We start from the raw sequence: 22,537 nt of genomic DNA, 5'->3' as shown, positions 1-22,537 counted from the left end.
AAGACTAGCGTATCGTTCCCGTGTCGTTAGCGCACTGAAGGAGAGACGAAACAGCCAATGCCCACTAAGGCGCGGTTAAGATAGCAACATAATTGTCTCAGTGGGCTGCGATGGTGTGTAGTAGTAGGGCGTTGAATACGAGAGAATGCTTCCCTGAAGCTTCAGTGGCCAAGGGATTGAGTTTTTGGGTAACGAAACGGTTGGGAAAGAAGGAAGTACCATCACACGACACGACTTGATCTAGCAAGAGCACCAGTATCTTTCATTATGTAATTAATAAACTTCATAAAAGTAATAATTGATTAATTAATTGTTCTGCTCAATTCATTTACTTACAAATGACTCTTTACTGCAAATTCATAAAGATGCAGTCTCAATCCCATATTAGCCACAATCCATTTTGCAGTTCCTCAAACCCGTAGCTGCATAACGCCAATTCAGCCATGATCCAACATTGACGAACCAGCCACCAGAACTCAATGGATCAATCTAAATTGCCTATCCTCTGTTATGTGATTATATCTGCATCTGCTTGTTTTCTTTGTCTTTTTTCTCTGACGCTGACTAGAGTCGTACGAGAGGAGTGTTTGTCAGAAATACATACAAAGAAAGGCTGGTTAAAGCAAAAAGATCCTATATAGGAATAGTTGCCACGAGCATAAATACGCCATGACATCAGACGAGATATGACTAGAACTAACAAGTAATCCCATCATGTTCCGTAATTCTGTTTAAGCTTGAATACTAACGTGTATCAACGAAAATTGATTCAGAATACGAAAGTACAGCAAACATGACAGGTTGTATATGCAGCAACTATTCAATTCAAAGTCCAAGCTATCCTAAATGGTACCTAGATTGGCGTTGTTCGTATCCTTTTCAAGTGGTGTGGTCATTTCTGTAGTGCCATTCTGCCATTTCAGCCACATCTTGTATTGTACTCTCACATAGAGCTTAGCCAGATAATCTAGTCTATCAATTCCCAAACAGATCGAAGACGGGACAGAAAAAGGAAGAAGAACAATTGTGATTCCGTTACATCCGAGCCACGTTAAATCACTCAAGCCAAGCATAACTAAAGAGGGCTAAGAATAGCATTATCAAGTTTGACTCTTTACTTTCTCTTGACATTTGTGACATGACATAACTTGGCTGCTAGAGAAGTGGGTGTGCAGTACCGTACAGTAGTAGATAGAGCTAAGGCAGTGTTGCTGCGGTCTTGACACAAATTATTGGCTCGTGTCTTATGCCATTCTTCCTTTTCCCCTCCCTCGCTGCAGACTAACGTAGCAAATCAGGCACAAGCTGTATTGTGTGTACCTTACAGCAGAGGGAGAGCACAGACGAAGGGAGGGACAGCTCAGTATGAGTTGTTGCTGTGCCGTGTTGCGTTGTTGATGTTCGATGCCGATCACCAGGGAGAAGATCAGAGACAATTTGAAGCTATAGTATAGGGAAAGACACTCAAACAATAGAGTTACCGCCCCAAGACAAAAAGACCCAGCCATATCATGACTCCTCTTCTCCTCATGCAAGCCTCTGAGCTTACCTTTGCACAAGAATAAGCTCCACCAATCCCCGGTCCCCATCTTCAACCCTTGTTCAACCTCCTCAATTTCTGTTCTTGACCTATTCAATTGAAACGAAACAAATCGATTTGATATTGGCTCTTAATAGAGTTACAGTAACAACATGAGGCTTCTGATCAAGCTTATTTTCATCACAACGTCATGACTTTTACTTTTTCCCTCGCCTTCGCCCTTTGCCGTTTGTTGTCAGAGAGAAACAGACCCTTTGCCTGCAGCCCCCTTCTCTTACCGCCATGCATGTCTCTCGTAAGACCAAGACTCTTGTTTGTTTGTTTCTCTTTTCTCTACCTGACTCGGCTGTTACCGTTCCGAGAAGTAGATGCATTTCCACTCAAGCTAGAATCCTTAGGCCCCAAGACTTTGTAGAAAGCATTGTAAGAGACCTTGCCCTGTGTTGGCATTTGGGTGTGATGATTATAATGCAGTAGACCTTTAAGAATTAGGCATAGTTTACCGCACGTGGAAAAGTCCTGCTGCATTACCACATGGCTACAGGCAACCTTGTAAGCGACCAATATTAATGTGAATCCTCCAGGGTAGTGAAAGACACGGCAATGGATCGTTTGCTGCAAATGCCCTGCTTTTTCCAACCCACAGCATGCACATCTGCTAGGCCTCCCATTATGCGGTGTGAGAAAACTTGCGATTCTCGCATTGTTCCGAATCATACTCTGTCTGTAATATGCTTACACTACCAGGATGTTGTCATGTACAGATTCGCCCGGTTGAAGAGTGGGACTTTGGTCCCATTGCTTGGGCATTACCCTACATGGCCTGATGTACAACTTACGTTCTTTTTCTCAAAAGAACCCATTAAAAGTGCATGTTATACTGCTGTACTTACAGGGAAATGTTGCCAGGGCCACTAATCTTTTTTGTTCATCGAGATTGACAGCTCACCACCTGTATGTTATGCCTGGCGACTCATTGGCAATCTTCAGATGTTGTGGGATTGACAAACACCTCGGAAATCACAGCTATAAGTGTAGGTTTTTATCGTTGTAATTGTAATTTTCACTTCTGGCCCGTGTTTCGTGTATCTTCATGTGGCCGTTGTTACCCCATAACATGAAAGACATCATGATTATCAACCTTGCCCAACACTATTAACCTCACATCTCTTTCCAAGACCGCTAGCTATAAACCTTGCCTAAGTTGTAATCACAAGATTTGTCATTTTACTATTTCTTGTAGCCATATAACGACAGACGCACTTTTAAGCATCTTCAACCACAAAACAGATCGCTTTTTTGGAATCATAACCGCCCAACCGTAGATCAACAACACATCCCATCTAAGCCTTGAGGATCTTCTTGAGCTCCTCAACAATAGCATCTCCAACCTCTGTTGTTCCAGCGTTTCCTCCCATATCCTTGGTGCGCAGACCGCCGTCCAGAGCATTGCGAACAGCAGCCTCGACAGCCTTGGCCTCCTCGGGGAGGTTGAGGGAGTATCGGAGCATCATGGCCACAGACAGGATTGTGCCGACGGGGTTGACGATACCCTTGCCGGAGATATCAGGAGCGGAACCTGAGAGTATGAATTAGCTTACTATCAAAAACAAAAGAGTTTGTAGATCACTTACCGTGGATGGGCTCGTAGATACCGTTGCACTTGCCCTGACCATCAGGAATACCGCTCAGACTGGCACTGGGCAAAAGACCAATGCTTCCGGGGATGACACTGGCCTCATCACTGATGATGTCTCCAAACAGGTTGCTCGTCACAACAACACCGTTAAGACCGGTAGGGTTCTTGATAAGGATCATAGCAGCACTGTCGATAAGCTGGTGCTCGACCTTGAGGTCAGGGAACTCCTTCTCAAAAGTCTCGTTCATGACCTTTCGCCACAGACGGCTGGTAGCCAGCACATTAGCCTTGTCGAGCGACCACACCTTCTTGTCACCACGACCTCGTGCGAGGAATCCAGCCAGACGAGCAATACGCTCAATCTCCTCTCGGGAGTAAGGCTCAGTGTCCCAAGCTGAACCGGAGCCGTCATCCTCCTTGCGCTCGCCAAAGTAGATTCCACCAGTGAGTTCTCGCACAATGACAATGTCGGTGCCGCGGCAGATCTCGGCCTTGAGGGGAGAGGCGTCGACGAGGGAGTCGGAGGCGAAGAAGCAAGGTCGCAGGTTGCCGTATGTGCCCATCTCCTTACGGAGCTTCAGAAGACCTTGCTCAGGGCGGACAGCGCCGGTACCCCATTTGGGGCCGCCGATGGCACCGAGGAGGACGGCGTCGGCTCCCTTGGCGGCAGCGAGGGTCTCGTCGGTCAGAGGGGAACCGTGGGCGTCAATTGAGCACTGGAAGAAAAGGTAAGCTGGAGAGTGTGGGAAACGGGTACTCGAGACTTACACCACCCATAAGATGGTCCTTGAAGTTGAACTTGCCAACACTGGGCTTGTTCTCCTCGAGAGTCTTGAGGACCTAGTGAAACAGTCAGTTCAATTCTTCGTTCTTCTTCACAACGTCTCTTACTCGGATAGCCTCGGCCACAACCTGTCCTCAAGTTAGCTCATGCTCAGACAAACAATTCCTCCAGGGCTACACACCTCAGGACCGCAGTGGTCACCACCCAGGACGACGATGTTGTGCTCAGCCATTTCTGTTATATGTTAATTGATTGGTTTTATCAGTATAGTAAGAAATAAAATAAAAAAAGAAGTGAGTCGATGGTTGGAACTTGTTTTCTTAACTCTCCGTTGCTGCCCCGCATCATCACCATTCTTTCCCCGCCATTCCGAGATCGGAGGTCTTGGAGCTCCGCAAGCCGGCTCTTCATTCACTGGCCCGCTCGGGCCCTACGGCAGAGCTAGGAGTGGGCAACCACGGCATTGGCCAACGAGAGACGAGACAAAGATCATTTTGGGTAGTATCTCTTTAAGTCCCCCCATTCTATCTTCAGGTACCGGAGGTTCCCAGTATTTTCTACGAGAATCAAAGTATCAGGTGTTATCATGACATGTCTTTTACTTCATTAATCTCAGCACTGCGGAATCATTCGGTACAATGCATGCATGATATTTGTCTAAAGCGACAATATTTGTATATGTACCTGATCAAAGCAGTGTCATCCAGAACTCCATCCATCCCGTCTACTCCCTCAGAAATGCTTGTCAACCTAGTCCTATCGAAACGCCCTAAATGATTTGGTCTTCAACGGTGATGCCACTGGTACGCCGCCCCCAGCCAGGTTTCCTCTCCCAGTGTCTCGCAGTCGGCCTCCTCGCATGTTTGGCGTGTTGGCACAAAATGCGCAGATGTACACTCTCGGCTGAGTTCTGAGGTTGACATTAACGCACTTTCCGTGGAGCCACATTTCACAGGACTCGCTATATCAATGTCAGTTCAAGGTCATTTGTTATATGTCGGCCTACGGCCAACTGTTGCTCCAGGCATCAGAGATTGGAATCACTTACCACTGGATCATGAAGCCGTCTCCCCCGTCAGCCCCCTTTCGGCCACAGACACACTTGACTTGTCTGTCTGCAATAAGGCTTGACTCAGTGAGGGACGACGGCGAGTTGCTGTCGCCTCGGAAAGGGCCAAGGCTGCTACCTTGGAAAGGGCGATGTTGCCCGCCCTGTCCCATTGGATGGGACCGTTTCTTACGGTCTTCCATCACTTTACGGAGCTCGCTTGTAGCGTCTCCAATCTTGTCCTTACGCTCATACATGACAGTCTCAGACTCGCTCTCTCCGTCGTGCGGCGACCCACCCATTATGTCGTGGATACTACCGGTGCTTCTATCGCTGAAGCTACGCCTCGAAGAGTGGAAGATGGACCCCACAGGTCTCACAGGATCCGGCAAGGCAAAGGATGTATTGAATGAATTGGTCCGGCTAGGAATGATGATAGGTTCATCGTCAGAGGAAGACTCGTCATCATCTGAAGGTCCCAGCTCGCGTGTCCGGCTCCTATCCCGAGACACCTTTCTCTGGCCCATACCTGGTTCCCAGTCCCATTCATTCGGTATGATAGTCGTCTCAGCGCGAGCTCTTCCCCTTGAGTCGATGGTGAATTTTACAGACGTTCGAGTCAGTGGGAGTTGCAGCGGTGGCCCCTCAGGTATGGAAGCTAGACCTGACAGACGATTCTGACTCTTCATAGGAGACAGCCTTCCAGTTGGTTTGGCAATGGGTCGTCCGACAGGCGCACTGTCACTATTGGAACCATTGCTAGCTTGGGAGACAGGTCGAGCTGGGGCAAGCTTGGGAAGCACTGGTCGGTTCTGCGTCTGAACTCTCTTTCCACGATTCTCGCTGAAACTTCGACCCATTCCGGGCCGTGAGTTTGACTTGACAGGTGATGGTGCAAGAGCACGATCAGGTACCTTGGTGACTCTCAAGTCCTTCATGCTGGTAGACTGTCGGATGTTATCCCCCAGAGGGGTTCTAGATCTCGTTTGGAAGATCGCGCCTTCAGCCGAGCCGGCCTGTGTCACTGGGATGAGAGCAGGGTTATCCATAACAGATGTGTGAGGGGGTTCAAAGAGCAGCCCAGGATTTACTCCTTGCATTGGCTGCCCAAATCCAAAAGAATCATCTAAAGGAGCAGAGAGAGCCGCAGACATGGCAGCGCTTGCTGCAGTCGTAGCAGACGCTGAGCCCATAGGCTTTGGGGCAAGGGCACGGTCACGGTGGATCGATTGCATAGGATCTGCGCCTGTTGGAGCAAATGGTGCAGTAGGATCCTGGAAGAGCGGTACTTCGCTATTCCAGTCAAACGATCCTGTATGACGGTGACCATGACCACCTCCATGCTGAACAGGTGTTGTTTGGAAGACATTGGAAGGTGACGCACTAAAGTCAAAGTCCATACTCATCGAAGGATCCCAAAATGCGGTAGGTGTTGCAGCGGGAGCTGTCATAGGATATCCAAACATGTCACCAGAAGTAGCCATAAAGGCAGCAAGATCATGCTGTTGTTGCTGGGGTGTGCCGTTAAAGTCGGGCTGGCCGAAGACCTGTTCATTTTGCATGTTGAGCTTGTCAGCGAGCTTGTGCTCTTCTCTTCGTCCAGTGGGTGGGGGCGTTGCCGTTTGCGCAGGCCTTGCACCCTTGACTCCGGCTTTCCTAGCCTTCTTAGGGATTTGGAACTGAACGGACGGATCAGGACTGGGCAGCTGTGTTGGATCGGTTATATATTCTTGAGGTACGTTTACTAAGTTCGGGGATGAGGCCAAGCGGCGTGAGGGCTCGACCGGCGGCAGTGGTAGGCGGTTGTTGGTAGAGAAGTGATTTACATGAGTCGCAATTCCAGCAGCAAAGCTCTCGGCAGATAATAGTCTCTTGTGACCGCTGGCAATCGTAGCGGTACCGTAATCAACGTAAGGATGTTGTTGAGGTCCACGGAGATTTCCAGGGGTCGAGTTGAATACAGAGTAGTCTTCAGCGTAGTGTGGCGTCCAACCCCCGGCGTCGGTAAATGCACCTTGCCCGGGCTTGGGAGTGTCAAATACAGGGCTGGGAAAGACGGTAGAAGTAGGCGTTTCTTCAGATGTCGGAGGGCGGTGGTTCGTATTGGCAAAACTGCTCGGCGAGGAGGTTAGTGAATCTTGCAGGGGATACATGGTGGCGATGCGGATGCTGATGCTGAAGGAGAGCAAAGGAGAGTGTTGTGAGTGCGAGCTTGCCTTGTACCCAGTTGATCCCCACTCATAGCAACTCTAAAGGATTGTCATAAAGGCCGATTTTGATACAAGCCGAGCAAAGTATCGAATTCGAGATTGATAACGTGCACGGCCAGTCAGGTCACGTTTGGCTTTTGCAAAGCACTAGCAAGGGCTTAAAACCATGCAAAATGTTGAGAAATAGCACTGGATAAATATTCGGAACAATCAGATGAGGTCGACAGATTGCAGATGATCGGATAGTATCGGGTTCGTGAATGTCGAGCTCGTGCGTGGGCAGGCTGTGAGAACAGAGGTTGTTGCTTTGATGCAAAGATGGAAAGTCTATTTAGATGTGATGTCGCAGGTCGGTCGGTGCTCGTAGGTCATTACGGGAAGTCGTAAAGGATCATGAAAAACGGAATAAAAGAATTAAAGTCTAAGACTGTTTTGCCAGGCCAAGCATGTCGGTCAGCCTCTGATGATAAAAAAAGATGGAATATGGTGTAAAGGGAGGAATGAAGTCGTCGGGAGTCGGGATGGAATACGGGATGGACCAAAGCAAGTAAGCCCCGATTAAAAAAAGAGGAGGGGCAGGCAGGGAAAGAACGGCAGGCGAGGCGAGACCAGGCTACAGGCAGGTCAAAGAAAAGGGAGAAAATGAGCAAAAGCAGGGAGAAGTTAGAAACCCCGCCAAATGACGCCCGAATGCTCAAGATAAATAGATAAATGAAGTGTTGAAGTGCTGAGTATGAGACCTGGCTTGAGGCTTGTCTCGTCGTCAATGGAGATGGATGGTTGTTTATAGTGGGATGATTTGATGGTCCAGCTGCTGGGGATACGATGCGATACGAATACCGAGGCCAAAGTTGATATAGCGAAAGCAAACAGAGTACTAAGAAAATATGTGTACCTTGACATCCGGTATGTGTTATTATTCTTGTTTGTGGTTTTGTCTTCCTTCTCGAGTTCTTTTGTCTTTCTTTCCGTCCTGTATCGCCTCGTCTCGTGAATGGTGATGCTGTGATCTTGCGGGTGCCGACAGTCGAGGATCCTTTAGGCAGAAGAGGTCTGTTCGCTTCGCTTCGAGTCGGTCGGTAAATTCTTGATGAGAATGGACAGGTTCGGGTTGGATAAGGATAAGAATGGACGAATGCAGTGGATACAATACAGTATGCGCCGTGCCCGACCTTCCTATTTACAACACCTGCACTGCACTGCACTGATTGAGCTGAGCTGAGCTGTTTGCAGGAATGATATCCTCGGCTAGACGTAACAGACGGTGCAAAGAAGTTGAGGAGAAAGACAGACACAGTAATTGTTCAAAGGACAGTAAAAGTCAACAAAAGTTATTCACATCTCAAATCAATATCATAGCTCAAATCGCAAGCTTGGTGGTACATCAGCAACTTCCTCTCAACTTAGCCGTTGTTGGGCAACCACCGGGAAAAGACGTCTTCAGGGGCTTCAGTGCGCTACACTCTGCTAACTTCGATTAGCCAACCGCTGGAACAGATCTAACCTGGATGAGGCACCGCCCGAAACCCAACGGCTGCCTCTCATGAGCTGGGAGGATAACAATACAGCTAACTATTTGACGCCTCTTTATGATAGCCGTTGATTTACCTAACTTCACTTAAACCTGAGTTACTTTTCTCAAAGAAAAGCTATGACTGGAGTGATTGGTCATTGTTGAGTTATGATCGGCTCGGTTGTCTTTAATCCATGTCATGATGGTTGCCCGCTATGACTCCCGTCATAAATATATTTAACTATAGAATACAACCTCCTGAACTGAGATATTCAATCTGTATCAGAGTGTTCCAAAAGGAAACTTCGTGGAAGCATCTGATGTTATTATAGACTGATATTGATCATGATAAGGACAAGTTTCCCTTTGAAGGCAACAATAGCCAGAAAGCTAAACTATCCCCTGCAGCTGCATCGCTCACCGACTGCTTACAACCAACCAACAAGCCTCCGAAACCACAATCAGCTCACCAGTTTGTCATGATCGCCTATTGTCTTGTCTAGTCTCATTCCAGCCCATACAACAAAGGAAATTCAGCCCTGTTGTCTTGAGACCTGAACACTTGGATTCAGACGTTGCTCGAGAAACAAGCGATGCATCACGTCACATAAACATTAGTTCAAGTCAACAATAGAGAAACCAAGAGTCAAAATGTGGTGGGTTTTGCACTCGTCATCGAGACGTTTGGTCTGTGTGGTTCTCAGGCTCTATCTTGCTAGTCGGGGAGCCGGTGGTTTTAGAGTAAATCATAGTGAAGTTGGCTGTTTGTGTTTGCTTTTTTGAACAGTTTAAGTTCTCAGCTCGGAAGAGATTCCTCCAATGGCTGAACCAAAGAAATGGTATCTCTTGATGAATTCTGATTTGTTAGTTGGTCGTTGGTTAACCTATAGAGTATCTCAGGTACAGCAAAAAGCAAAGTTGATTGTGGCTGACATTCGGGGCAAGAGACAACATGGCTCTCATTTGCAGTCAATAATAATGATCGGAAACATTGAATTTTAAGTAATTTCATGAGCTGCAATTCGCTTCAACGACTCACCAATGAAGTTATCGTCAGAAGTTCCTCCTAGACAGGGTTCAACGGGACAGGTGTATAATAATAGACGTTGCTTTGACCACGATCGGGTACTCTTCTTTGAAACAATAATAGTTTCGGTGGTTTCACAAACTCTTCAGCTTCTTTTAATAGAGACACTATATTCGCCAATATTACCCACAAGGATAACCTCAACCATATAGACTCCAGAGTATATCTCTTACATGCTTTCATGATCAGACCCATCCGCAGACCTCTTTCACATGCTATCGTCTCAAATCCAGCCAGATGGTAAAGTGAAGCACCATACTGATTCATGATTGGTCGCCCGTAATTGACGAGATGGAAATAGGCCTTTCTCGACCAGGGTTTTAAGTGCTTGCATTCTCTCATTCCAACTGTTTGAGTCGTGACATTCCTATCTTTAACTCTGAGGTATTCTGCAGCGGGCGTTATTCTTTGTTGATTGATTTACATTCTTTGTTTGCTGAAGATTATTCGTTAGCTTGTATAAGCTTCACAGATAAGCACGCTGCATAGCAACAACCTGTTGCTTGTTTAATTGATTCTCTTTACAAGTGAGGCCATCGCAGAAAAGGTGACTGCCGCGAGTATCTACCGAAGGCCGAAACAGTCACATACATCCGAGCAAACGTGCACAGAAATGCCAGCATCAAGGTATAACATACCACCAACTTAATGACTAAGTTATACTCTCTATATCCAGTTATTCAACCATCATCATCCTTCCCGGCCCCGCTCAACGTTTCTTCCTCTCCGGACCCTGCTCCCCGGCCGGCCCCATCCGGCCTGGCCTCCGCGACGCATGAATTCTGGGAGATTAAGGCAAGTATTTGTTTCTACTACAAGGAACCTTCACACCCCCCTCAAGATCTTGACAACTCAGACGCCCTTTCGGCAACGATATCCTTTTGATAAGAGTCCTCTTTTAATACCAAGGATGTGCCGGATAATGCTTGTTAAGGTTCTCGGTTCAAGGTCTTGCTTGCTTCCTCACGATGCGCTGTCATTCTAGCCTCGTCGCTTTCTTTCCTCGGGTACAAGACACTGACTGGAAGCCCAACCAGCAGCTTCTGGCCCCTCAGATTAAATCTCGTTACGGGTTTTCCTTGTATGTGTAGTATGTAAGAAAATCTCTCGTGGTCCACGCGTTCATGTCGGATCCTTTACAAAATCCTCCGTAATTAACATGATAATCCACCAACGTGGTAGATTTCTGTGACAAAGACTTGACATGACTAAACTTGACGTGTGACGATCCTGGTTCGTCTGTTTTGAAGCTCATCGGTACCTGCATCAGATTCAGCCAAGTCGAGATCCGGGTCCTGTCACGTCAGCAGAAACAACATGTAACCGATGGGTGATGGGTTATCCGTAACTCTACGTGCTTCTCGCTTAAGCATATAATGAAATGCTAAGATGATATTCATCGCTATACCGAACGTTGTTTCGCCTAAGTCTCGTCAGTAATAACACGATATAATTGCATGCGTATAACAATAGCGGTTTCCGGAAACTCGCTACGTGAATAAGTTCCTTTTCAGGAAATTTACTCGTTCCTTGTTCGCCTCGACCGTTGGATCAACAAGGGATCTTCGTCTCCCGCTTGCCGACTTGTCATGTCCTTGTCAGCCCTGGAACTACCCAGATCTCGTCACCCAGTCTAATAACGGCAAACATTAAATATTTCTCCTCAAGGTTGCAGTACTCCCTGGTGTGATGGTTGAACACCTATCGATCCCTGATCTTAATGCGCCACATATCTTGGTATTCTGCCAGAATAACAAGGTCTTCCTATTCAGGAACCGCCGGGCATCATTGCGCCAGCCTTTCATAGGCTCTAAACTCTTCATTAAACCCGCCGTGGTACCACTTTTCCATCTGCAAAGCAACATTGCGTTGTTGCAACGGGCTCACAAACCAGCCTGCCTTTGGTTTTAAATTGGCGTCACATCGCGCCAACTTGCCCTCGAAACAAACACACAGTAGCCGATGATCCTTCTCATTTGACGTTTCACGGAAAGCTCCGTCTTCAACGATCAAGACAGACTCCAGTGATTGTTGACCCACGCGCAAGTTAAAGTAGACAGCAGTGGTTCATGATGGGTGACCGTGGTATTGATTCTATCTATTGTAAAGTAAAGCATGCATTTGACTTCGACTGGCCAGCAGCATCGTCCGTTTTGCTCGTTTCATTCATCAGGCTCTTCCCTAAAGAAAAGCTCCCAATCCTAAACCGACCATTCTATCTAGTGCAACAAAAGCAAAACTCCTGGGGTATCTCTCAAAAGGTGAGCAGATGTAATAAAAAGAAAATAAGAAGAAGTAAAAAAGAAATTGTTGAAATGTGTCCTCCACTTTTTCTCTGCTTCTTTTCCATCCTGACATGTACTTTTTCCAAGCCCAGCTTCGAACGTATGGATAAATGCCTTTTTCCTGATCAGGCCTCAAAGCCAGGCATTCCATATTTCCCAAATAGCTCCAAGAGAAGAAAATATAAAGCAAAAAAGAGCAGTCAAAGAGAGACAAGAAACGAGAATTAAACAAAAAACAATAAGCTTCCAGGAACGACAAACATCATCCTTAGCTTCAACTGGTATCAAATGTCATCCCGGAATCTTTCGTAACGTAGCGAGTGTGGTGTCATCCACGACTGATCTGCTGTCGTGGAATGACGGAAATCAAAAGGAAATGTCTAATCGGTATAATTGCAAAGGTCGTGTGTCGAGTTAAATCATGTTCGGAAAAGGTTCGGTCGTGACGAGGACGTTTCCAGACATCGGGTCAATAGTGTAGGGCTCCTGAGGAGTAAGAAGATGATGGTGAGACTGAGGATGAGATGTAATCTGTGACATGGTGGAAGGTCGGGGCGTAGTAGCCATCTCCATCGAGGAGCCTGGCATCTGGGGCGTGATAGGTCGTTGAGCATCAGTCTTGGTCTTTACCATGCTCGACATAGCTAAGGCCCTGGCGTTGCTGCTCTCGCGGCGACGTTTGGGTGTATCCTTGACCTTGAGGTGTGTGTGGCACTAGACATTGTTAGTTAAAGACCATCTTATGGAGAAGAAACAAGGCCTACCTTGTAAGCATGCCTGAACCAAGTGGTTCCCTTCTTCTTGCTGCTGACGAGTGCGATCCACTCATTGCAGCTGCCGCAAAGGCCTTCCCAAACATCAGGGTTGCCATCCATGCGTCGCCTCTGCTGAGGCTCCTGGAACGAGCTTCCAGTGGCGGCGCTGATACCGTGAGAGAAGGACTTGTCGTACCAAAAAGCCGAGTTCTTCAACACGAGCCACCTTCCGGGCTTGCAGATTCCACACCATCCCTCGCGCTTGTTGCCGTGTCCCCGGACCCATCTAGGAGTGTAAAGGTCGCCTTCAAATCGCAATTCCTGCTCGCGGGGCATCATGTCGGGGTCCTCGGGGTTCATGTCCTCAGGGGGAGGGGGAATCTGCTCCTCCTGGAGAGCAGCATACAGATCCGGAGGGTCAGACAGGTCGGTGTAGTGACCGTTGAGGCAGCTGGCGTCACCGTTGCTCTGAAGCATCCTGAAAAGACCATGAGACAGAAGAGGCTGCGGCGGGGCGTAATGGTTGCAGTCGGTTTGCCATTGCTGCTGCTGTGCCATCTGGGATGGAAGCTGGGTGGGAAGCAGCATGCTGTTCCTCTGGAAGACAGGAGTGCTGGGGACGACGAATGGGGCCTGTTGCATAGCCTGGAGATTGCCGTAGTTGAGAGGCAGAGGAGAGGCGCCAACAGCGGGAGAAGAGTGGCCGGAAAACATCTGCTGGTGGTTGTTGTACACATCCTGGCAAGGGTGGTAGGCGTACTGAACAGGCTTTCGGCTCGCAGGGGCTCCGTAAGTGCCTGTAGACCATCGCTTGATTCTGGGGCCTTCGACACTGTAAGGAGCAGATCGTACGTTGACTGGTCGAGGAGAAGGAGAAGCGCCACGGCCACGGCTCTGAGTTCGAACGAGGTCGGTCCTTGACTGAGGGGTCATTCGCGGTGAAGCAACAGGCGAGAGCTGAGTTGAGGACATCATGGAAGTGCGGTTGGAACGAAGAGGATAGTCTGAGGTAAAGGAGGGTGCCTCAGAGAGAGCTGCCGAGAAGTCATCATGGTGCATGTCGGAGAATGCACCGGAGGTGGACATGGAGAAGGAAGAACCGGACATGCGACGCTGCTTTGAACCACCGTCGATAGCCATCAGATCCTCCTCAACAAGTGTACCATGCTTGAGGTCAAGAACAGGAATGGCTTCATCAGCAGTGAAAGAGTTACCCATTCCCATGGTCATATCGTAATCCATGCCATGAAGATCAAAGTGATCCTCAGTTGGCTTATCCATCCACGATGCTGTTTGGGATTAGTCGAGTGACATAGTGTAGTTTGAGATGCACTTACCGTTGCCCATCGTAGGAGGATAAAAGTCTTGGTGCATAGAAACAGGACGGGACATGGTCTCGCTGGGAGTTTGCTGGAACGAGACGGATGATGTGTCCCAAGATGGTACTGATGAGAAATCCTCGGCACCGCAGAAAGAGAGTCCTTGGTAAATAGGCATGGGTCGAGGCTTAGACTGGGTCACTGGTGTTGACCACATCTCATCTGAGCCCATCATGGACTCGGACTCGGTAAACTCGTTGTGATTCATTTTGATTGTGGGCTATGAGAGCCAGTTGTGAAGACTATCGCGGATAGCAATGAAATGGAGTGAAGTCTCAACGTTGATGTTGCTGTAACATCAACTGTAAGTCTCGTGTGAATATAGGTGAAAGGAAGGACAAGAATCATGAAGCATACAGTAGGGTGTGACAAAAGCAGGAACAGAAGGGCCCTGTCAAAGAGCGAGCCGTTGAGCTAATATGCAGAATCTATCTGACAAGGGCTGCGTGGTGTTAGCATGAATCCGTGATGGACGATCATGGTAAACGGACTCAGGGTGTGAGGTCCACATCGTCGTTGGATCTTCGGGAGTGCCGCGGAACATCTTTGGCTTACCTGGGTAACTAAGAAGCAATGGCCAAGTCGAATGTGGGAGTAATTTCCGGCTTAGCAGCATGCGTTGTATGAAAGGTGTTGTAGGGAACAAGCAGCACCGGAATCAAGGCGGCTAGGCTATATTGGCAGCGTTATCAAGAAACAGGATCCTTTGGGCAGCTGGTGACGAAGACGCGTAGAGAGTGTATCGGTTGGTTGTCTTTATAAAGGAAAGTGGCGTAGTTGGTGAGCCTTGTTTTGAAGGAGAGGATGTTTAGACCGGGTCTTGATATGTGGAGGGCAGGCTCGTGATGTTATACGATTTGATGATAAGCAAGTGTTTGTGTTAAGGAATGACTAGAAAAGAAGAATAGAATTGCAAGAGAAGCGTATGCAAGAAAGGATAGGTCGAAGGGCGGAGCCGGAACCTGGAGGTATAAGAGCAGACGGTATGAAAGAGCAAGAGGCATCATCCATGGAGACAAGGTAGCTCCGTAAGTCAGGGACAGTCACCAGGGGAGAGGTTTGGATAGACGGGAGGGGCTGGACCGAGTGGATTCCAACACCCAACACAGACCGATCTATGAACAGGTACAAGAGAAAGCGGATACATAGTAGAGGAAGGAGGGGGCTATCCGGTGCAAAACAGAGTCGCAGCGCTGCCAGGATGGGATGGGCCCTAGCAGGTTGTGAGTACAGTACTATGTTCGTCAATAAAGTCAAGGAAGTTGAGAAGCCGGTGGGGCGACATGACAGGGGTATATACATGGATGTACATGACCCCGGACTAAGGGTAATAAGGCCACAGCTTTCAGTCGACAAGGCTGGCGGGCGGTTGATAGTGAGCTTGGTTCTTGTGAGGGGCGCAAAGAGTCAAGATGATGGTGCGAGGCATCCGAAAGAATAGAAATTGCGAAATGAAGGACCTGTATAGTATCGTAGATGGCCCAAACAGAGCCTAAGACAACCAAGAGTGGCGCAGGCTTCAAGAGTGTATGGCCAGGGTGTTTGATCGGGTCATTGGACCGTCCAGTCGGGCTGCACAACAGTGACTCGATGGAGGTGGCTTGTCTCATCCTATGCTGAAGAAAAAAGAGACGAAGGGGGATGTGTGGATGGACGGGCTGGCTGGTGAGTCGACAAGATCGAAGCTTTCATTGTATCGACTCAAACTGAGCCACGTTAGTCCCGTCTGGGGTTGACAAAACTTCCGACGAAAGCGAGCTACAACTGCAGGCACACCACATCTGTTTCTTGACACCTTGGCCAAGGTGGTACGGTAACTTGATGGCTCTGGGTCCTTCGTTTGGCACACCCTGAGTGTCGGCCGGCACGCCCCTCTGAAGCCCCGGGAGAGGGACAATGCGCGCTAGAGTCGAGACAGGCCAGGGTAGCAAAGATACGTATGCTATTTTTCACAACAGTTGAAACCGCTAAGACTCGGGTGTGATGGCTGGTGCGTAGGCTAATTGCTTGACGGGCACCATTATCGAAAGATTTCAGGAACCGAGCCGAATAACTACGGGATCGCCTAGATTAAGCCAGAGCGTAAATCTTTGAGGATGGCGTTTTTGACGGCGCGATATGGCGATATGATATCGTGCATACGTCAAAGACCCCATCTCTGATCCCCCGCACGAGGGGCGTCGGTATGGCAAGATGCAACGTCTGGGTCTCGATCGTACGGCGGTGAACACTCGAGGACCTTGATAAAGGTTTTGGATTTGGACGATACGTCAATTTGGTGACGGTAGTATAAGCAGAGTAGCAGGCAATCACAACAGCAGTGTATGTGTGCATTCTAGGTTGATAGGTCATCAGAAGATTTGTGTCTCAATGCGAGGATGAAGCAACATCACTTCGCATCGCGGCAGGCGACGCGCCCTGAAATCCAGGCTTTGGCCAGTCGATTGAGGAGGAAGGTGTGAAATTTTAGTGGCAATGAACGAATCGGAAGCATAGATGACCTATAGCAGAAGAAACGTCTGGTGCTAATATTGACTGATATGTGAGTTATCCAATTTTGAGGAGGCCATTGAGGCTCTCGATCTGCTCCCGCTTGGCTGTTGGAGGGTATATCCGACTGAGACCTACTGAAAGTATAGCTGAATCTACCTGTATTTCCGGCCTTGGCTAATGTTTACTGCCCGCTGTGCTGAGATTCGAGATGCACTGACGGGAGGGCCAGAGGTTGCAAGCGTGAGTGAGAAGACTATGACAAGCGAGTGTTTGAAGTTGAAGGAGAGTGGATCAGACAAGAACATATGATTTGCGAGAAAGGGAACAGGGATCTAATGAGAAGAGCGGGACGAGTCTCTTGTTCCTACCGTTTGGGAGTAGAGGCCGCAAATAAGGTCTTTTGATTGGAGAGAGTAACCACGTCTCAGCCGTGCGCAAGGAGACCGGCGTGTCTCAGATCTGTCGCAAGACCAGGGGTTATTAAACAAGGCCCACTGATACGTCCAAGGGTGCACCCACTGACTTATCCACTGAACGATTTCGTGGCTCAACTGGAAGCGCACTGAAGCTCAGTAATTAATTTATAAGAGCCCAAGCTTTATTAGCTTAGTTGCCCGCTGAGAAAGCCACACCTAAGTACCGCACCTAGCATTTGAAGCACAATTCGCCGAGGACTCGACCACGTCAGCGCACGATCCAAGGATAACAGTTAATTGCAATAGTGGATCATTTCCAGTCTATGAATAGCAGACTTGTTTGCACAGACAGCGCATTCCCTAACGACGGGTCATTTTCAACTTTACAAAGCAAGAAATCGCCAGATCTCGATCTCGTTCCCGTCCATTTTAGTACACTCGCAGATTGTAGGTACTGCACCTGAATACAGAACAACCCCACGATCCCTTCACCTAGGCAATTCCATGCTCAACAAGTGCCGGATCCTCCTTCGGGTCAAGGAAGAGCCCAGTTGACACTGTTACATCGCGTTGGCAATCTCTTGTTTTCTTTTCCCATCATTTAACCAGTATATACTTTCTCCCTCGTCTCGTCTCCATACAGCCCCATTTGCTTATTCGGTTATATCGTGTATAAGTACAATTCGTCGTTATATTGCAACGCGTCATCTTGCAGTACACATGTCATAACGACAAGTTCTGTTTCTTTCTGTTTCTGTGCCCAACACTAAAACTGTATTTTTTTTGTTTGCCCTCTCCACATTGAGCACGGTGAATTCTTCCAGTCAGCTGGGTTGAGCCCAATAGCTTGGTACGTTGGGATGAAAACTGAGGCTGTCAGATGGTCCCAACTGACTAACATAGTAGACTAAAACTAACAGACAAAGACCATAAATTAAGTCTAAGAACTAAAACTTCTTTGCATAACAACTTATAGATGCCAATGCTCAAGGCGGTTGTGAAGATCGTGATCTTGTTCATGGTCATGGTCATCATGGTGGTCGATGTGCTGAACCCTGCGGCCGTGAAGCTCAGCATGGCTAGAGTCAAAAGCACATTTCTACTTTGAGACACTCAGATAACCAAGTAGGTAGGTGAGAACAAGTTAAACTGTTTCTGTTCACACTTCCGCTGTATTCGAAACTTGGCAGGAAGTTGCAGGGTAATTCAGCCGTGGGCACTTATTTTCGTCTTCCACATCCCATCCCTTCTACATGCGTTCTATTGATCCTTCCATGACCCCGCCAGAGCCCGGTAAGGCCGTAGAGTGGCCAGGGTCTAAACATGCTAAGTCCGTTCCTGAAAGCACTGCTCAAATGGGAAATTAAACCACCACCTTTTGGGTGAGGGCATGAATCAGGCCTTGTCGTCTTTACTCAAAATGAACATCACAAACCAATTACGTCGACACATTTCCCCCGCAATGAACTCTCTTTTTATTTCTTTGCTACGTTACTCAGGTACCGTCGAAATATCCTTGACGCCTTGTTCAAATTGTTTTAACTTCTCATCGGCCACATCTATTTCCGTTCTCTCTCCGCGCTTCTGGAAATAGAACAGCAGAAACGTCGCTGAAGATGGGTCTGATCCCCTTAAAACATTAACGTATTAAACGTGACTCTCAAAGAAACGTGAACTTATGATCCTATCCCAGTCGTAGCCTTATCGTACTGAGCCATTTCCCACTCCCCTGTCCTAGGCATGCTCTTTAACTTTTTTCTTTGTGCGCGTTGCAAAGTCACTAGTCCTTGTTGATTCGCTTCCAAACTTCATGCTCAGCTGCAGCAAGACTGTCGCCGGCAGCCGAAGCCCACTTCTTGGCGGTCGACCAGACTCCCTCGCCCTCGTCTTCCCCTACCAATGATGGTCTGCGTTCCTGGGACACCGAAGCTTCGTGCGCAGCGCGCTGAGAACTGGTGAATTCGGATGCGTGCACGTTCTGGTGGTAGCCAGGTGGGTGAGAAAAGTCGCTACCGCCTGTTCCGCCCAGCACGGCCGTTGGGCCCAAGCCAGCCATCGGTGACGGGCCAGCCGCCGTTACCGTTGATGAACGAGGTGCGGTGAACTCCGATCCACTAGATATGGGAGCATAGGACATCTGAGGAGGCATTTGCGTAGGCTGCATCTGAGTATCACGTAGTGTCTCTCCAGTCTTGGGAGGCGGTGGGAGTTGAGATCCATTTGGCGGCACCGGGACTGCGCCGGGCTGCGGAGCTGGAGGGCTAGTGTTCATAGTAGTCCGAGTCGGCGTCGGCTGGGCGGGTGCGAAAGCCTGTGGTGCTCCGGTTGGAGCGGGCATGGACGGACGCGCTCCTGGCTGAGCTGCCGGGTAGGTGGAAGTAGGTGCTTCATTGCTTGCTGGTACATTGGAAGGCACTCCAGGGTCGCCTGATTCAGCTGTCTTGGGAGTGACACCATCGGGTTTTGCTGCCACGATGGGGCTCGAGGTATGAAGGGTAATGGGAGGCATATCAGTGGTATTTGGAGTTGGCCGTGCACAAGGAGTATGGTAAGTATTGAAGAATTTCGTACGTTTTGAGATTTTGTGATTGTCTTGTTTTGTTTAGTAAAGCTAAAGCTTACTCTTGAAAATTGGCTTTGGATGAATCAATGAAAAAGACGTTGTCTGAATAAGAAGCGTGGCGATGGCTGCCAACTACGTCATGTGATCTTGCTGGCTGCCTGTTGCACATTAGCACGCGGTTACTTGCAGTCAGCCAACGGGGAACTGTCGATCAGATTCCGTCAATAGCTCCATCTCCTTCAACTTGGTATTTCCAAATGCGGAATACGAGAATTAATTCTTGATCAAACGGTATGCTCATGATTCAGATGCAACGCACATTAGTGACGTAAGGAGTCAAGGTGTGACAGATACCCTGAAGCTCTACGTTGTTAGGGGTTTTACTAGCATACCTCCATGTAACACTTGAGTTTTGAACAGTTGACACACTTAATGTAGTATTTTGCTACGGCAGTAATGAGAAACTTGTGTGTGACTGTGTGTAAAGATCGGATGGGTGATTGAAACTACAAGGCAACACGAAATAAGCTCGTATTGAATGGAGTCAAACCCTGGAAGTTTATTACCAGCTTTGTGGTTGGATACACCGTATACAAACCGAGATCATTTATTCGGGTCAATATCAACCGTAATGAGTGCACAATACTGTTTGAATGTACTGGGTACATATATATTCGAGGGACGGGAGATATTTTAACATAAATTGCACTCACTTACATCAAATAACTCTAATAAGATTGTTTAGTATCACTGCATACTATGCTGAAATACCATCATATCGCTAGAAGTCTAAACCACGCAATATGCATCGACAAAATGCTTTCACCAGTCTCCCCTCGGTCAAACTTTACTCTTGAACCAGGCATACTACCTGTCTAAGCTCGTGCGGGCTTGTATGGACAGCCCGCAAACGCCTTTTGTTTCGCTTTCTCTTCAAAAGCATTGGTTTCCTCAATACCCTTGCCAACAACCTTTTCAGGACCAATATCCTCAAAGAGAAACCCTTCAGGCTTCATCTTTGCGCCACCATCACCAGGGAGTAGTCCACCAGAAAGCCGAGTAATGCAAGCCTCAAAGTTCCAGCGCTGCCAGAATGTAGCGGGCACGTAATAAGGCTCCTTCATGTAATGGCGAGTAGTGATGCGACCTGTCTGTTCGTCTGGTTGGGAGAGGAACTCTACACCGGAAGCACGAGGAAGACAGAAGAACCGGACAGCAATCTTCCGAACAAGCAAAAGACTGTAAGTCAGGACAGTGACGCCCAATCCTGGCTCCGGGAAGCTTTTCATATGTTAGTACACTCGAGTCAGTGAGCAAGGAAGGATGGAATAGACATACCCAAATGCTCGTCTCAACCTAGGTCCCATGATAACACAGGCTGCTGGATACCCGACAGGGGCAGCAAACTTGGGATACGAATCCAACAGCATATCCATCAAAACGTCGCCGAGCTTCTGAACCTCTTTCGTGGGGCGCAAGTACTTGTCCTCATAGTCCGATGCGAAACGTGTCACATCCTCCAAGAACTCAATGCCATCAGTCCACTCAGTCTTATTGAGGATAGTCTTGTAGTCGATATCCATCATATCAGCAACGTACTTCCACAGAGTGGAAATAGCAGCCACTTCCATGTCGGTAAGACTTCGCCACTCATACTGGTTGAGGAATCTAACGGGCTCGGCGAAGGAGGCGTAAAGTACGTAGAGGAGGTCCTCTTGCTTGATCTTGCCGGCTTTGATGTACGGTGCGTGCAGGAAGTTTGTACGCGCAATCGCCTTGCTAAGAGTTGGTGAATCAGGCGCAAAGTTTGCAAAGCTGGAGGTGTTAGTGATACCCTTGCAGTGATGAGTAGTAATTGAACTTACCAGAGATAGACGACTTCAGTGTCTGCATATCTGTAAATTGTATAAGTATGTAGTTGTATGAAATGGAATATGACAACTGTACCTCTTGGGGGCTTTCGCAGTAATAGCTAGATCGCTACCACCATAGAGAACATGTCCAACGTTTTGCACGGCATAAGTCTATTCGGCAGGTTAACATGGGACTTGCATAGCTTTGGTATTAGTTGTTGCTTGGGCATACCTCAAACAACGCTAACCGAGTGGCAAGATCGTAGAGAAGTGGAAACTCGAGGTTTGCCATAGTCTTGACAATTTCGAAGGCATCTTGGTTTGTCATTCGACTTAAAGAAGCACGATCGTGGAACCCATACTTGGAAAGAAGGGAGTTTATGCGGGAGAACCGAAGAAGAGAACAAAGAGCAACATATCCAAGGAAGAGGCCCAAGAGGACCGGACCAGAGATCGAAGTCGGTGAAATTCTGGTGAGCAAGTCTGATTGGAAACTTGTCGACGATGAGGCGTTCATGCCAGCAACGGACATATGGGCGTCCATATTGGCGTTGATAGCTCTATCAATGGTCTTCTGAATGAGGGGAAGACCACAAACGTGAAGCAGAATTGTCTACAGCAACGGAGTGGAATGTTACCGTATTTATGGAACACCCTTGTAAAGATAGCCGGACTACACGGCGTTCAACCCAAGTTGGGTATGTTTTAGACGTGACGCTAATAATACTGCTAGGATGATGACAAGACTCCACAAACCCTATCAAACGACAGGTGTTGGCAATTGTTGTTGTCGTACAAGAAATACTTGTGCTGTATTACGAGTGTGTTACAGTTGGTATGTAAGAGTTTGTTGCCAGCTGATAGCTTATATAAGCCGCCTCTTTTGACACTTGAAGCCTATCTTGACTTAGTAGATCTGTATGTATGCATGATTTGATTAATACCAAGGAGACTACTAAAGCACTCAGCATA

At 48.0% G+C, this 22,537-nt stretch overlaps 4 protein-coding genes across 4 annotated transcripts; all 4 read right to left on the bottom strand.

The window, feature by feature from the left end:
• Positions 1-2,883: 2,883 nt before the first annotated feature.
• EDB82DRAFT_434321 (uncharacterized protein) lies at positions 2,884-7,164 on the bottom strand (the record flags this gene model as incomplete). The annotated part of the gene is given in 6 exon segments (XM_065607738.1): positions 2,884-3,119; positions 3,175-3,343; positions 3,431-3,935; positions 3,948-4,019; positions 4,859-4,924; positions 5,012-7,164. The coding sequence occupies 6 exon segments, from the start codon at positions 7,162-7,164 to the stop codon at positions 2,884-2,886; spliced, it is 3,201 nt and encodes a 1,066-aa protein (XP_065463782.1).
• A 5,263-nt stretch (positions 7,165-12,427) lies between these two features.
• EDB82DRAFT_208183 (uncharacterized protein) lies at positions 12,428-14,879 on the bottom strand. Its single transcript, XM_025726534.2, has 5 exons — positions 14,796-14,879; positions 14,598-14,682; positions 14,199-14,530; positions 12,871-14,150; positions 12,428-12,820 (listed from the first exon to the last, which is right to left on the bottom strand). The coding sequence occupies exons 3-5, from the start codon at positions 14,446-14,448 to the stop codon at positions 12,521-12,523; spliced, it is 1,830 nt and encodes a 609-aa protein (XP_025581091.1). The 5' UTR covers positions 14,449-14,530; positions 14,598-14,682; positions 14,796-14,879; the 3' UTR covers positions 12,428-12,520.
• A 3,725-nt stretch (positions 14,880-18,604) lies between these two features.
• On the bottom strand, positions 18,605-19,797 carry EDB82DRAFT_503452 (uncharacterized protein). The gene has a single exon (XM_065608706.1). It carries the CDS (start codon positions 19,656-19,658, stop codon positions 18,930-18,932), a length of 729 nt encoding a protein of 242 aa, XP_065463781.1. The 5' UTR covers positions 19,659-19,797; the 3' UTR covers positions 18,605-18,929.
• Positions 19,798-20,431: 634 nt separating this feature from the next.
• EDB82DRAFT_503450 (uncharacterized protein) lies at positions 20,432-22,401 on the bottom strand. Its single transcript, XM_065608705.1, has 5 exons — positions 21,798-22,401; positions 21,660-21,736; positions 21,578-21,607; positions 21,051-21,527; positions 20,432-20,993 (listed from the first exon to the last, which is right to left on the bottom strand). The coding sequence occupies exons 1-5, from the start codon at positions 22,107-22,109 to the stop codon at positions 20,588-20,590; spliced, it is 1,302 nt and encodes a 433-aa protein (XP_065463780.1). The 5' UTR covers positions 22,110-22,401; the 3' UTR covers positions 20,432-20,587.
• Positions 22,402-22,537: the final 136 nt, after the last annotated feature.

This window comes from Fusarium venenatum, assembly GCF_020744135.1.
Source record: "Fusarium venenatum strain MPI-CAGE-CH-0201 chromosome Unknown EDB82scaffold_3, whole genome shotgun sequence".
Lineage (NCBI taxonomy): Eukaryota > Fungi > Ascomycota > Sordariomycetes > Hypocreales > Nectriaceae > Fusarium > Fusarium venenatum.
This window is presented reverse-complemented; position numbering and strand designations above follow the sequence as displayed.

Excerpts from the sequence above, each read along its gene's own strand:
- EDB82DRAFT_503452 (XM_065608706.1), bottom strand. The coding sequence starts at position 19,658 with ATGCCTCCCATTACCCTTCATACCTCGAGCCCCATCGTGGCAGCAAAA.
- EDB82DRAFT_208183 (XM_025726534.2), bottom strand. The coding sequence starts at position 14,448 with ATGAATCACAACGAGTTTACCGAGTCCGAGTCCATGATGGGCTCAGAT. Across the intron at positions 14,151-14,198 it reads TCCTCCTACGATGGGCAACG|CATCGTGGATGGATAAGCCA; the intron begins GTAAGTGCATCT and ends AATCCCAAACAG. Across the intron at positions 12,821-12,870 it reads GGTTCAGGCATGCTTACAAG|TGCCACACACACCTCAAGGT; the intron begins GTAGGCCTTGTT and ends AACAATGTCTAG.
- EDB82DRAFT_503450 (XM_065608705.1), bottom strand. The coding sequence starts at position 22,109 with ATGGACGCCCATATGTCCGTTGCTGGCATGAACGCCTCATCGTCGACA. Across the intron at positions 21,528-21,577 it reads ACTGAAGTCGTCTATCTCTG|CTTTGCAAACTTTGCGCCTG; the intron begins GTAAGTTCAATT and ends TAACACCTCCAG. Across the intron at positions 20,994-21,050 it reads AGGTTGAGACGAGCATTTGG|CTTCCCGGAGCCAGGATTGG; the intron begins GTATGTCTATTC and ends ACATATGAAAAG.